Below are 14,867 nucleotides of genomic sequence, written 5' to 3' on the forward strand. Positions count from 1 at the left end.
TCTCTCTCTGCTTACTTATGATCTCTGTCTGTCAAATAAATAAATAAAATCTTTTTTAAAATCTTTAAAAATAAAATAAAAACTTAAAAAAAATGAGTAGGGAGGAATTGGGCAGGAAGTTGAAGAAGTAAAAATGAAATAAGATTGGTCATGAATTGACATCTGTTGAAGGTACATAAGGGTTTTTTTATATAAACTATTTTCTCTATTTTTGTATATGTATTTGTTTTCTATTGCTGTTGTAAAAAGCTACCACAAATTTAGTGGCTTAAGGCAATGCAAAATTATCATTTTGTAATTCTGTATGTAAGAACTCTAACTTGGGTCTTACTGGGCTAAAATCAAGGTGATCAGTAGGGATGCACCCCTTTCTGGAAGCTCTGGAGAGAATACATTTCCTTGTCTTTGCAGACTTCTAAGTCATTTTTTGGCTTGTGGTCCCCTTCCCCTATCCTCAAAGCCAGCTACTCTGCATCTCTCTGACCCTGCTTCCCTAACCACATCTAACACTCTGTTCTGTCTCCCTCTTATTGAGCACTTCCAGATAATCCAGGATAACCTCCCAATCTTTAACATTAAAATGACTTAGTCTAACTTCCTTTTGCCATATAAGGTAACATATTCACAGGATTAACATATGGATGTTTTTGGAAGTCCATTTTTCTGCCTACCAGACTATGTTTAATTGTTTTCTTTTAAGATTTGAGAGAGAGCACGTGCATGCAAATGGGGGTAGAGGAAGAGAGAGCATCCCAAGAAGACACCCACTGAGCAGGGAGCCCAATGCAGGCTTGACCCTGAGATCATGACCTGAGCCAAAATCAATAGTCAGTCATTCAACCACTGAGCCACCCTGACACCCCTGAATCTTTTAAATATAACTCACAATAACAGACACAGTTGTCATATCCCTATAAATACTTATTAAAATAAATTTCAGAGGCATTCAAAAAACCTATCTTGTAAGATTTTACAGTAAGTCATAGTAATATACTAATGAACACCATAATTTTACTTTTACATAATTTCAAACTTAAAGAAACATTATAGAAATAAATACAAGGAAATCCTAGATGACATTTGCCAAGATTTACCATTTGTTTACATTTTGCTTCATTTGTTTTCCTTTCCTCCCTTTCTTTGTGTGTCTGTCTATATGTGTTTTGGGCCCAGCACACTTCCACTGCATGACTCTGCTTGTCTGTATATGTCAATATCTGAGATTAAACTGGAGACACCTGTGCTCCTTTACCTCTAAATATTTCAAGATGTGTTTACAAAGAGCAAAGTCACTCTTCCACAATCACAGTAAAATTATCAAGATCAGGATTTCTTATTGGTATATTATTTAACCCACAGTCCATATTCAAATTCAGTCATTTTTCCCAATATTATCATTTATAGTGTTTTCCCTAAGCCAGGATCCAATCCCAGATGACATATTACATCTAGTAAGCATATTTCTGTAGTCTCTAATCTAGAATAATTCCTTAAACTTTACTTGTCTTTTGGGACTTTGACACTTTTAAAGAGTATAGGCCAATTATTTCCTAGAATGTCCCAATATGGACTGTCTCGTGTTTCCTTATAATTAGCTTCAGGTTATGCCATTTGGACAGAAATACCATAGTTCGTCATATCAAGACGCACATAGTATGCATTTGTCCCATTACTGTAAGTATATACTAGATAAAAGTAGTATCTGCTTAGTCTCCCTGGAAAGTCAGTATTTTTCCCTTTGTAATTTTTTAAAAATCTATAGTGAGGAGATGGTTGAGTCTATTCAAATACCCTGGGGAGCTTGGGTAACTCAATTAAGTGCCCGAGTCTGGATCTCAGTTCAGGTCCTGACCTCTAGGTCATGAGTTCAAGCACCACATTGGGCTCCACACTGGGTGTGGGGCCTACTTTTAAAAAAGTAATTAACTAGGGGCGCCTGGGTGGCTCAGTGGGTTAAGCCGCTGCCTTCGGCTCAGGTCATGATCTCAGGGTCCTGGGATCGAGTCCCGTATTGGGCTCTCTTCTCGGCAGGGAGCCTGCTTCCCTTTCTCTCTCTGCCTGCCTCTCCGTCTACTTGTGATCTCTCTCTCTATCAAATAAATAAATAAATAAATAAAAATCTTTTTTAAAAAAGTAATTAACTAGATTAAGGTGTGTGTGTGTGTACACATATATATATGTATATATATATATACTATTTACTTAAACATTCACCCACTAGTTTTGGTATCTGATTTTTTTTTTTTTTTGACAACACAAATGACTGTCTAATGCCAACAACTGCTGCAGAAAGCAAGACAGGTGAGTAGGAAACATAAGTGGTTCTAGCCAATGTCCACGCATCTAGGAAGTAGTGACATTTATGGTTCTCAAACTTCCTTCTAGAGTTCATACTGACCAGTCCCTTAAATTGTTTTAAGAATTACAGATTCTGTTCCATGGATTGAGAACTAATATGTAAACTCTTTGTTATAGAGTGCACTAATATTAAATGTCTTCATTCCATTTTAAAATCCTAGTATATTTTAGGTGGGTAAGTGTTCCCATATAACAAATATGCAACTTAAAAGCCCTCTTTTAGGAGGGTATGTGATATGGTGAGTGCTGTGAAGTGTGTAAATCTGGCGATTCACAGACCTGTACCCCTGGGGCTAATAATACATTATATGTTTATAAAAATATATAAATAAATAAAAAATAAAAGCCCTCTTTTATCCCCAGAAATAATTCATAAGCAAATATTGTTGTGTGCTAACAAGCTCCTTTAATTGGAATATCAAAAGCAGTTTTCTCTTCAGCCCTGGCTTAAAGATATCCCTATATTTTTTTAATTGAGTTTAATTGACATAAAACATTAGTTTCAGATGTACCACAGAAATGATTCAGTATTTGTATACATTGCAACCTGATCACCATAATAAGTTTAGTTAAATCCATCACCATACACAGTTACAAAATTTTTCTTCTTGTGATGAGAACTTTTAAGATCTATTTCTTTGTAACTTAGGGCATCCACTGATATCTTCTAACACCATCACTTCCATTATTATGATTTAGCATTCCACTTTAAGATCTTAGCTTACTCTTCTCCCCATATATTTTACTTATACTAGTATAGATTGAGACTCCTGTATAATTCAATTAGCATATTTATTTTGACACTCATTTTTGTTCCAGATTTTGTATCAGACCAAACAAATAAAAACCCCTGAAGTTATCAAAACAATATTATTTTCATCTAAGATGAGAAATAATTTAAGAACAAAAATTTAGGAATGGGCTAGACTAAGGAGAAGTTTACTAGAGTGAACTGCTAAGGCTTCTCAAGTTGCCTTGCTTAAAACAGCTGTACAATTTCAAAAATGCCTATTTCAAATATGCCTAGTTTTTAAAAATAATGATTTAGTTTCCTGATAGAATTAAAAGAAGAAAAGAGTAAATCAATGGTTTTGCTCTCAAATTAGTCCTTAGAAACTACATCAAAAAATAAACCTTAAGACAATGGTGTCAAAATGATTAATGGTTAAAGAAGAATCTTTTTAACATCCTGGAACAACACAGTATCCACGTACAAAAGAATGAAGTTGGACCCCTACCTCACACCACATACAAAAATGAACTCAAAAATGGGACAGACTAAAATGTAAGAACTAAAACTACAAAATTCTTAGAATACATGAGACAAGGGGGAAAAATTCTGTATGTACAGTGACAGATGATAATTACACTTATTACAGTAATCATTTCATAAAATCTACAAATATCAAACCATTATGTTGTATACCTGAATATAATGCTGTATGTCAATCACACCTCAATAAAAAACAAATTAGTTTGTTTTGTTTTAAGATTTTTAAGTAATTCTCTACATCCAACATGGGGTTCAAACTCATGACTCATCAACAATCACATGCTTTACTGACTGAGCCAACTAGGCACACCAAAAAAACAAATTAATTTTAAAAATAAATAAAATACAGGGGTGCTTGGGTGGCTCAGCTTGTTAAGTATCCGACTCTTGGTTTCAGCTCACAAGATTGAGTCCCACGTCTGGGAGTGGAGCCTGCTTAAGATTCTCTTTCTCTCTCTCTCCCTCTCTAAAAAATAAATCAATTAATAGAATCAGATACAGGCGTTAACTCTTCATGACCTTCTTAAATAAAATACCAAAATCATAAGTACCAACACCAAAAAAATTAGATAAATTGGACTTAATCAAATTTAAAATGTCTGTGCTACAAATGATACTATCAAGAAAGTAAATAATCAACAGAATGGGAGAAAATATTTGCAAATAGTATATCTAAGGGACCTGTAGCTAAATATATATATGTATTATTTTTTTTAAGATTTTTATTTATTTATTTGACAGATAGAGACAGCAAGAGAGGGAACACAAGCAGGGAGAGTGGAAGAGGAGAAGCAGGCTTCCCACTGAGCAGGAAGCCAGATGTGGGGCTCGATCCCAGGACCCTGGGATCATGACTTGAGCCGAAGGCAGATGCCCAATGACTGAACCACCCAGGACCCCTAAAATATATTTTTTAAAATAGCACTCTTGGGGCGCCTGGGTGACTCAGTGGGTTAAGCCACTGCCTTCGGCTCAGGTCATGATCTCAGGGTCCTGGGATCGAGCCCCGCATCGGGCTCTCTGCTCAGCAGGGAGCCTGCTTCCTCCTCTCTCTCTGCCTGCCTCTCTGACTGCTTGTGATCACTCTGTCAAATAAATAAATAAAATTAAAAAAAAAAATAAAAAATAAAAAATAAATAAAATAAAATAGCACTCTTGGGGGTGCCTGGTTGGCTCAGTTAATGAAGCATGGGACTTATGATCTCAGGGTTGTGAATTCAAGCCCCATGTTAGATGTAGGGATTAATAAAAAAATTAAAATTAAATTTAAGTTAAACTTTTAAAATATCTTAAAAAAGAAAAACTCTTACAACTCTAACAAAAAGTAAATAATACAATTTTACAAAGGTCAAAGGATCTAGGGGCACCTGGGTGGCTCAGTTAAACATCCAACTCTTGCTTTTGACTCAGGTCATGATCTCAGGGTCCTGGGATCAAGCCCCACACTGGGATCTACGTTCAGAATGGAGTCTGCTGGAAAATCTCTCTCTCTCTCTCTCTCCCCTCCCACCCCGCCCTTCCCTGCTCTCTAAAATAAATGAATAAATCTTTTAAAAAACACTCAAAGTTCAAAGGATCTGAATAGTCCAAAGAAGATATCCAAATGGCCAATAAGCACATGTAAAGATGCTCAACAACATTAGCCACCAGTGATACACAAATCAATACCACAAATGAGATACTACTTCACCCACTAGTAGACTACAATCAAAAAGATAAGAGTAAGTGTTGACAAAGATGTGGAGAAATTGAAACCCTCATACATTGATGGCAGGAACAAAAATACGGCAGCCACCTTGGCAAAGAGTACAGCAGTTCATCAATGAAAGGTTAAACACAGAGTTACATGATCCAGCAATTCCATACCTAAGAATGTACCCAAGAAAAATGAAAACACATGTCTACACAAAAACTTGTACACAAATGTTCACAAGCATTATTAACTCATAATTTGAAAAGTGGAAACAATCCAAATGCCTGTTAACTGACTGATAAATAAAATGTAGTATACTAATACAACATTATACAGTAAGGTAGGCAGAACAATGCTTCCCAAAGATGTCTATACTAATCCCCAGAACCTGTGAATATGTTAAAAGAAAGGCAAAAGAATTTTGTAGATGTGATTAAGATGTGCTTAAAGTAATCTCTCCTGAAATGGAGACTGTCCTGGTTTACCCAGGTTGGCCCAGTCTAATCAAATGATTCCCAGTCTGAGGGAACCAGAGACATAATAATATGGGAACTGAAACTGTCATTACTGGCTTTGAAAATAAAAGGGAAAAAATAAAATGCAGGTGGACTACTGAACCTAAAAAAGGCAAAGGAAACAGCTTCTCCCCTAAATGAATGCATGCAGTTCTGCCACCACCTTTTGCAAGTATCTTCTCCCATTCCATAGGTTGTTTTTAGTTTCATTGATTGTATCCTTTGCTGTGCAGAAGCTTTTCATGTTGACAAAGTCCCAATAGTTCATTTTTGCTTTTATTTCCCTTGCCTCTAGAGAAATTGATATTGCAGAAGTCAAAGAGGTTGTTGCTTGGGTTCTTTTCTAGGATTTTGATGGATTCGTGTCTCACATTTAGGTCTTTCACCATCTTGAATTTATTTTTGTGTATGGTGTAAAAAAGTGGTCCTGTTTCACTCTTTTGCATATTGTTGGTGTTGTCCAGTTTTCTGAACACCAGGTTAAAGAAACTGTCTTTTTTCCAATGGATATTCTTTCCCGCTTTGTTGAAGATTAGTTGACCATAGAGTTGTGGTTCTCTCTCATTTCTAGGTTCTCTATTCTGTTGCAATGATCAAAGTGTTTGTTTTTGTGCCAGTACCAAACTGTCTTGATGATTACAGCTTTGTAATACAGCTTGAAGTCCGGAATTGTGATACCTCCAGCTTTGGTTTATCTTTTTAAACAAAGATACTCAGGGTCTTTTCTAGTTCCATACAAATTTTAGAACTATTTGTTCTAACTTTGTGAAAAATGCTGGTGTTATTTTGATAAGGATTGCCCTGAATGTGTAGACAGAATAGACATTTTAACAATATTTGTTCTTTCAATCCATAAGCACAGAATAATTCTCCATTTCTTTGTGTCTTCAATTTCTTTCAAAAGTCTTCTATAGATCTCAATGTAGAGATCTTTTATCTTTTTGCTTAGGTTTATTCCTAGGTATGCTATGGTTTTTGGTACAATTGTAAATGGGATGGATTCCTTGATTTCTCTTTCTGCTACTTCATTATTGGTGTATAGAAATGCATCAGATTTCTGTACATTGATTTTATATCCTGCAACTTTGCAAAATTTATGTATCAGTTCTAGCCATTTTTCGTGGAGTCTTTTGGGTTTTCTATACCAACACGTAAATCTTAGCCCGGTGAGACCTATTTTGGACTTCTGACCTACAGAATTGTAACAGATTTGTGTTCTTTTAAGCCACTAAATTTGTGGTGACTTGTTAATAGAAGCAACAGAAAATTAAAAAATTTGGCAATAAAAAGAAATAAAATTATTGATACATACTAAAACAAGGGTGAGCCTTGAATACATTATGCTTACTGGAAAAAGTCAGTCACAAAAAGCTACAAGTATAAATGTATGATTCTATTTATATGAACTTCCCCAAGAGACAAATCTACAGAGACCAAAAAAAAGATTAGTGGTTGCAAAGGGCTGAAAGACTTGGAGAAAAATGGAGAAGAACTGGTAATATATATGAGGTTTCTTTCTGGAATGATGAAAATGTTCTAAAATGGACCTTGGTGATCACTGTAAAACTGTGAATATAATAAAGACCAATGAATTTTATGGTATGTGAATTGTATCTAATTAAAGCTGTTTTTAAAAAAAGAAACCTTGAATAAAATCTTTAAAAAAAGAAACCTTGAGGGGCACCTGGGTGGCTCAGTGGGTTAAGCCTCTGCCTTCGGCTCAGGTCATGATCCCAGGGTCCTGGGATGGAACCCAGCATAGGGCTCTCTGCTCAGAAGGGAGCCTGCTTACCCCCCTCTCTCTGCCTGCCTATCCGCATACTTGTGATCTCTGTCAAATAAATAAATAAAATCATTTTTTTAAAAAACTAAACTAAAAATAAAAAACAAGAAAAGATACCTTGGGATGCCTGGGTGGCTCAGTTAAGTACCTGCTTTCGGCTCAGGTCAGGATCCCAGCATCCTGGGATCAGGTCCCACAGTGGGCTCCCTGCTCAGCAGGGACCCTGCTTCTCCCTCTGTCCTTCTTCCCCTCCCCCAGACTTGTTCTTGCTTTTTCTCTCTCTCTTAAATAAATAAAATCTTTTTAAAAATGAAAAAATAAAAAATAGGGGCACCTGGGTGGCTCAGTCATTGAGCATCTGCCTTCAGCTCAGGTCGTAATCCTGGGGTACTAGGATCGAGCCCCACATCAGGCTACTTGCTCAGCGGGGTTCTGCTTCTCCCTCTCCTTCACCCTCTCCTCCACCCTTCTGTTCCCCCACTTATGCACACTCTCTCTTTCTCAAAATAAATAAATAAAATCTTTTTAAAAATAATTTAAAAAAGGAAAAAGAAAATAATTAAAAATAAAACAAAAAATAAATCTTACTAAAAAACAGAAACTTGTACTTTCATCTTACATCGTGGCCAGAATTCTAAAGAAATGTAGGCTAAAACTGGGGTGGGGTGCCTGGGTGGCTCAGTCATTACCCATCTGCCTTAGGCTTGGGTCATGATTCCAGGGTCCTGAGATTGAGCCCTATATGAGGCTCCCTGCTGAGCAGGGAGCCTGCTTTTTCCTCTCCCACTCCCCCTGCTGTGTTCCCTCTCTCTCTGTGTCTTTGTCAAATAAATAAATAAAATCTTAAAAAAAAAAAAAGAAAGAAAGAAATGTAGGCTAAAACAAACACACACAGACCAAAAAAGCAGAGTTAAAAACCAGCAGATCCTTTTAACAACAAAAAGACAATCAATTAAAACAATCCATTAAAAACCAGGCAAAGGGTGGGGGGCACCTAGGTAGCTCAGTTAAGTGGAGCAGCTGCTTTTGGCTCAGGTCATGATCCCACGGTCCTGGGATAGAGCCCCACATCAGGCTCTGAGCTCAACAGAGAGCCTGCTTCTCTCTCTCCCTGCTGCTCTACCTACTTGTGCTCTCTATCTGTCAAATAAATAAATAAATAATCTTTAAAAAAAAAAAAAAAAACAGGCAAAGGGCACTTGGTTGGCTAAGCTGGTTAAGTAATTGCCTTTGGCTCAGGTTGTGATCCCAGAGACCAGGAATCAACTGGTCAGGAATCAACTCCCACATCAGGCTCCTAGCTCTGCAGGGAGTCTGCTTCTCCCTCTGACCTTCAACCTTCTCCCCTTTCATGCTCTGTCTCTCTCTCAAATAAATAAAATTGTTAAAAAAAAAAAAAAAAAAAAAACGGGCAAAGAACTTGAATAGATATTTCTCCAAAGAAGATATACAGATAGGCAATAAGCACATGAAAGGATTCTTAGCATCACTATTCATAAGAGTTGCAAATCAAAACCACAATGAAAAACCACTCATATCTTCTAGGATATTACAATAAAAACTAAACAAAATAGAAAGTAACAAGTGGGGCGCCTGGGTGGCTCAGTGGGTTACGCCGCTGCCTTCGGCTCGGGTCATGATCTCAGGGTCCTGGGATCGAGTCCCGCATCGGGCTCTCTGCTTGGCGGGGAGCCTGCTTCCCTTCCTCTCTCTCTGCCTGCCTCTCTGCTTACTTGTGATCTCTCTCTGTCAAATAAATACATAAAATCTTTAAAAAAAAAAAAAAAGAAAGAAAGAAAGTAACAAGTGTTGTTGAGAATATAGAAAAACTGGAACCCTCACGCATTGCTGGTGGGAATGTAAAAGAGTGCAGCAGCAGCTGTCAAAAAAGATTTTGGTAGTTTTTCAAAAAGTTAAATGTAGAATTACTATATGACCCAGCAATTCCAGTCCTAGAAAAATGAACATAGGGACTTAAACAGAAACTTGCATGCCCACACTCATAACAGCACTATTCACAACAGCCAAAAAGTGAAAATCCAAGGATCCATCAAAAAATGAATGGATTAAAAAAAAGAACAAAAACAAAGAATGGATAACTAAACTATGGTGTATTCATAGAAATGAATGTGATTCAACCATACAAAGTTATGAAGTTCTGACACATACTACAACACAGATGAACCTTGAAGATACTATGCTAAGTGAAATAAGCCAGAAACAGAAGGGCAAATATTGTATGATTCCACTTATATAAGGTAACTAGAAGTCAAATTTATGAAGAGAGAAAGTAATATATGTTTACAAGGGGGTGGGTGAAGGAGGAAATAGGGAATTACTGTTTAATGGTGGTTACAGGGTTTGTCTGGGGTAATGAAAAAGTTTCCAAATGAAAATAGTGGTGATCCCTATACAACAGTGTGAGTATAATTACTGCCACTTATTTTGCAAACTTAAAAATGGTAAAATAGCAAATTTTGTTATATTTTACCACAATAAAAAAAGGAAAAAAATCTGCTGACAGATGGTGACTACATATAAGCATGACATACCATATGTAACTGTCTGATCACTATGTTGTACATCAGAAATATAATATTGTATGTCAACTGCAACAACCAAAACGGAGAGGGAAAAAGAATTTGAAGACTTTAATCCCCATACCATGAATGGTTCAGAAAACTGTAGAGCAGAGGAAACGTGGATTGCCAATTTTATATACCTTCTAATACCTTTATATATCATCTATATAAATAAGACCTTTGGTCTTAGAAAACCAAAACAATCCTTTCTTTTCGTAGTAAAAAACAAGACTATTGGGGAGCCTGGGTGGCTCAGTGGGTTAAGCCTCTGCCTTAGGCTCGGGTCATGATCCCAGGGTCCTGGGATCAAGGCCTGCATTGGGCTCTCTGCTCAGCCAGAAGCCTGCTTCCTCCTCTCTCTCTCTGCCTGCCTCTCTGCCTACTTGTGATCTCTGCCTGTCAAATAAATAAATACATAAATCTTTAAAAAAAAAACAAAAAAAAACAAGACTGTTTTAGGAGTACCTGGCTAGCTCAGTCAGTGGAGAACACGACTCTTTATCTTGAGATCATTAATTCAAGCCTCACATTGGACATACAGCTTACTTTTTTTTAAAAAAAAAGGTGCGGGGGGCACCTGGTTGGTTCAGTCCTTGGGCATCTGCCTTCGGGTCAGGTTGTGGTCCCAGGGTACTGGGATGGAGCCCCGCAACAGGCTCCTGGCTCCCTGCTTGGCGGGGGGGCAGGGGAGGGGGACGCTGCTTCTCCCTCTCCCACTCCCCCTGCTTGTGTTCGCTTTCTCCCTGTGTCTCTCTCTGTTAAATAAATAAATAAAATCTTTAAAAAGAGAAAGAAAAAGAAAAAGGGTGCGGCGGGGGGGGGGGGGGCGCCTGGGTGGTTCAGTTATTGAGCATCTGCCTTTGGCGTAGGTCATGATCCCAGGGTCCTGGTATCCAGCCCCAAACTGTGCTCCCAGCTCAATGGGAGGCCTGTTTCTCCCTCTCCCATTTCCCCTGCTTGTGTTCCCTCTCTCTTTCAAACAAATAAATAAAATCTTAAAAAAAAATGAGGGTGGGCAACTACTTTAAGCATTTACTTTTTATAGATAAAAATTTAAGGAAACAGGGGCAAACTGGCTGGTTCAGTCAGTGGAGCATGCAACTCTTGATCTTAGATTTGTGAGTTCAAGCCCCACAGTGGGTGTAGAGATTACTTAAAAAATAAAATAAAATCTTTACTTAAAAAATAAAATAAAATCTCAAGGTCCTGGGATCAAGTCCCGTATCGGGCTCTCTGCTCAGCAGGGAGCCTGCTTCTCTCTCTCTCTCTCTCTGCCTGTCTCTCCATCTGCTTGTGATATCTCTCTGTCAAATAAATAAATAAAATCTTTAAAAAAAAAAAATCTTTAGGGGTACCTGGGTGGCTCAGTGGGTTAAAACCTCTGTTCAGGTCATGATCCCAGGGTCCTGGGATGGAGCCCCACATCAGGCTCTCTGCTCAGCAGGGAGTCTGCTTCCCCCTCTCTCTATGCCTGCTTCTCTACCTACTTGTGATCTCTGTCGAATAAATAAATAAAATCTTTCAGGGTGCCTGGGTGCCTCAGGGGGTTAAGACTCTGCCTTCGGCTCAGGTCATGATCTCAGGGTCCTGGGTTCGAGCCCCATGTCGGGCTCTCTGCTCAGCAGGGGGCCTCCTGCTTCCCCACCCCCACCCCCTGCCTGCCTCTCTGCCTACCTGTGATCTGTCTCTCTCTCTCTGTCAAATAAATAAATAAATAAAATCTTTAATAAATTAATAAATAAAATCTTTCAAAATAAATAAATTAATTTAATTAAATAATATCTTTTTAAAAAAGGAAATGTCCAGAATTGTGATACAAATTATTACTCAAATACATTTACTCCTTAAATCACCTTATCTAAAGTTTCTTTTAAGATTTTATTTTTAATGTTTTATTTAAATTTAATTTAGTTAACATATACTATTGGTTTCAAGGGTAGAATTTAGTGATTTATCAGATGCATATAACACCCAGTACTCATGACATCAAGCACCCTCCTTAATGCTCATCACACAATTACCACATCCGTCCACCCATCTCCCCTCCAGCAACCCTCAGTTTGTTCCCTGTAGTTAAAAGTCTCTTATGAGGGACGCCTGGGTGGCTTAGTTGGTTAAGCAGCTGCCTTCGGCTCAGGTCATGATCCCAGCACCCTGGGATCGAGTCCCACATTGGGCTCCTTGCTCAGCAGGGAGCCTGCTTCTCCCTCTGCCTGCCATTCTGTCTGCCTGTACTCACTCTCTCCCCCGCCCCCTGATAAATAAAATCTTAAAAAAAAAAAAAAGTCTCTTATGAGAGACTCCCTGTTTTTATCTTATTTTTCCTTCCCTTCCCCTATGTTCATCTGTTTTGTTTCTTAAATTCCACATATGAGTGAAATCGTGTGGTATTTGTCTTTCCCTGACTTATTTCGCTTAGCATAATGCCCTCTAGTCCAAGCCACAGATTTTATTTTTAAGTAATCTCTACACCCAATGTGGGGCTTTGAACTCATAACCCCAGATCAAGAGGCACAGGCTCTTCCAACTGAGCCAACCAGGTGCCCCTTATCTAAAGTTTTCACTTATGTGGTAACTTTAAAAAGAACACTGATTAAAACAATTTATTTTTACAAGAATATCCACCTTGTCCCTCACAGAGGTATTTTTTACTGTTAACAGACATTTATCCCATAGATCCAACAGCAAGTCATTCCCTTAAAATATATATATATATATATATATATATACATGTATGTGTGTGTGTATATATATATATACACACACACATACACACATACGTGTGTGTGTATGTGTGTGTAATGATTACTCTAAGGTTTTTGGAAAACTTTGTTAAAGATACTAAAAATTCCTTCAGGCAGTAAGCGCTATTAACCTCTTAAATGACATGTTTTTTTAAAAAATGCATGCTTCTCTATATTACGTCTTTTTTTTTTTTTTTTTTACCTCAAGTAATTTTACATCTGGATTCTTTGTATTCTCTTCATCTAGACTTGGATTACTTCTCCCTGGTGGTATAAATTTTAGTTTTTTGAAGGGATTCCCCTGCAACTGACTTGGTGCGGCAGATCGTCTCATATTCAGCAGGATTGACCTAAAAAATACCCAAAACAGAAATCACCCATGAATCTGATAGAATTAACTCCAAACTTGAAAACAACTCATCACTACAACCATATCTTTAAAAAATATAAGAGGGGCGCCTGGGTGGCTCAGTGGGTTAAGCCGCTGCCTTCAGCTCAGGTCATGATCTCAGGGTCCTGGGATCGAGTCCCGCGTCGGGCTCTCTGCTCAGCAGGGAGCCTGCTTCCTTCTCTCTCTCTCTCTCTCTGCCTGCCTCTCAGTGTACTTGTAATTTCTCTCTGTCAAATAAATAAATAAAATCTTTAAAAAAAAAATAAAAAATAAAAAAATAAAAAATATAAGAAAATAAACCTGTAAGAAACCTTAGAAAACAAGTTTCGCAGCCAGTGAGATTTTATTTTCATCACAATGGGTTACTGAAAAGAATCTAAGGCTTAAGTTGAACGGGTAAACTGGAACATATAGATTCTGATAATACAATAGATTAATGATAATGGAGTCTCTGAAGGGTGCAACCATTGAACTGGGAGGGAGCAAGAACATAAATAAAACAGCCAAGAACCAGCAACAGACCTGCTTTCTCCGCTTCCAACTACCGTAAGTAGCGGTCACACTCCGTGACTTCAGTCGCTCCTTCGACTTTGTGACCCCGCTAAATGTGCCTACAGACATTACCTATTAATTAACCGGCTAATACCGTGCAGGATAATGTAGATTAGTCCTGGTGCAAGCCCAAGCACCACAGAAGAAAAGCCGGCGGACCGCTGAGAGACCACTGCCCACAGTCTCCTCTCCCTGGGACCTTCCCACCACAAACGCACCCCTACCGCCAGCCTCCGCACCAGCCACCCCGGGGCGAACCGCGAAGACGTCCCTCACACTTCAAGTAGCCATCCCCCGCTGCCCGCGCCTTTCCACCGCTTCCCTTCCCTCCTCTCCCAGAGGCCTGCTCCGGCGCCTCTCCCTACATTGTCCCGCACGACCCCACAGGCTGCCCAGCCTCACAAGGCTTCCCCTCCAAGGACTTACCCGCAAAGATCCGACAAAGGCCGAGCGCCCTGAGAGAAAACTCGGGTAGACAGACAACCCCTCACCACCAGAGGAGGTTAAGGCTCCCGCCTTGGCGCAGCCTATAGCAGAAGAGCAAACCGCGCATGCGCACTACCTTTCTGTGGTTGCGCCTCGCTCGGGCTAGCCCGACTCTGATTGGACGACCTTAACTGCGCATGTCTCTGCGTTTCCCTTTAAGCCTCTGTAGTTACATTCAGATTTATGATTCAATTACTCTTAATCTCACAAAACAAACTGAGGGTTGGGGAGGAGGGGGGCATGGGGAGGATGGCTGGGTTTATGTACATTAGGGAGGGTATGTGCTATGGTGAGTGCTGTGAGGTGTGTAAGCGTGACCATTGACCCCTGTGGCAAATAATACATTGCATGTTAATTTAAAAAAATAATAATTTTTTTTAATTCAAAAAAAAAAGTATTTACTTGGAAAAATATTTGCTTTTGTTTGTTGGTTTGTTGCCTATTGTCACATTCTGTAGGTGCTGATACAGACCTCATTTTAGAACGTATG

General features: G+C 38.7%; 1 protein-coding gene across 1 annotated transcript in view; it reads right to left on the reverse strand.

Moving 5' to 3' along the window:
• Positions 1-14,587, reverse strand: part of RAD54B (RAD54 homolog B) — a 97,089-nt gene extending 82,502 nt beyond the window's left edge. The window contains exons 1-2 of the mRNA XM_032316481.1: positions 14,318-14,587; positions 13,151-13,298 (exon numbers count right to left, since the gene is read on the reverse strand). Coding sequence (XP_032172372.1) covers positions 13,151-13,282 — 132 coding nt within the window. The 5' untranslated portion in view covers positions 13,283-13,298; positions 14,318-14,587. The remainder of the gene's footprint in view (positions 1-13,150; positions 13,299-14,317) is intronic.
• Positions 14,588-14,867: the final 280 nt, after the last annotated feature.

This window comes from Mustela erminea, chromosome 16, assembly GCF_009829155.1.
Source record: "Mustela erminea isolate mMusErm1 chromosome 16, mMusErm1.Pri, whole genome shotgun sequence".
NCBI lineage: Eukaryota > Metazoa > Chordata > Mammalia > Carnivora > Mustelidae > Mustela > Mustela erminea.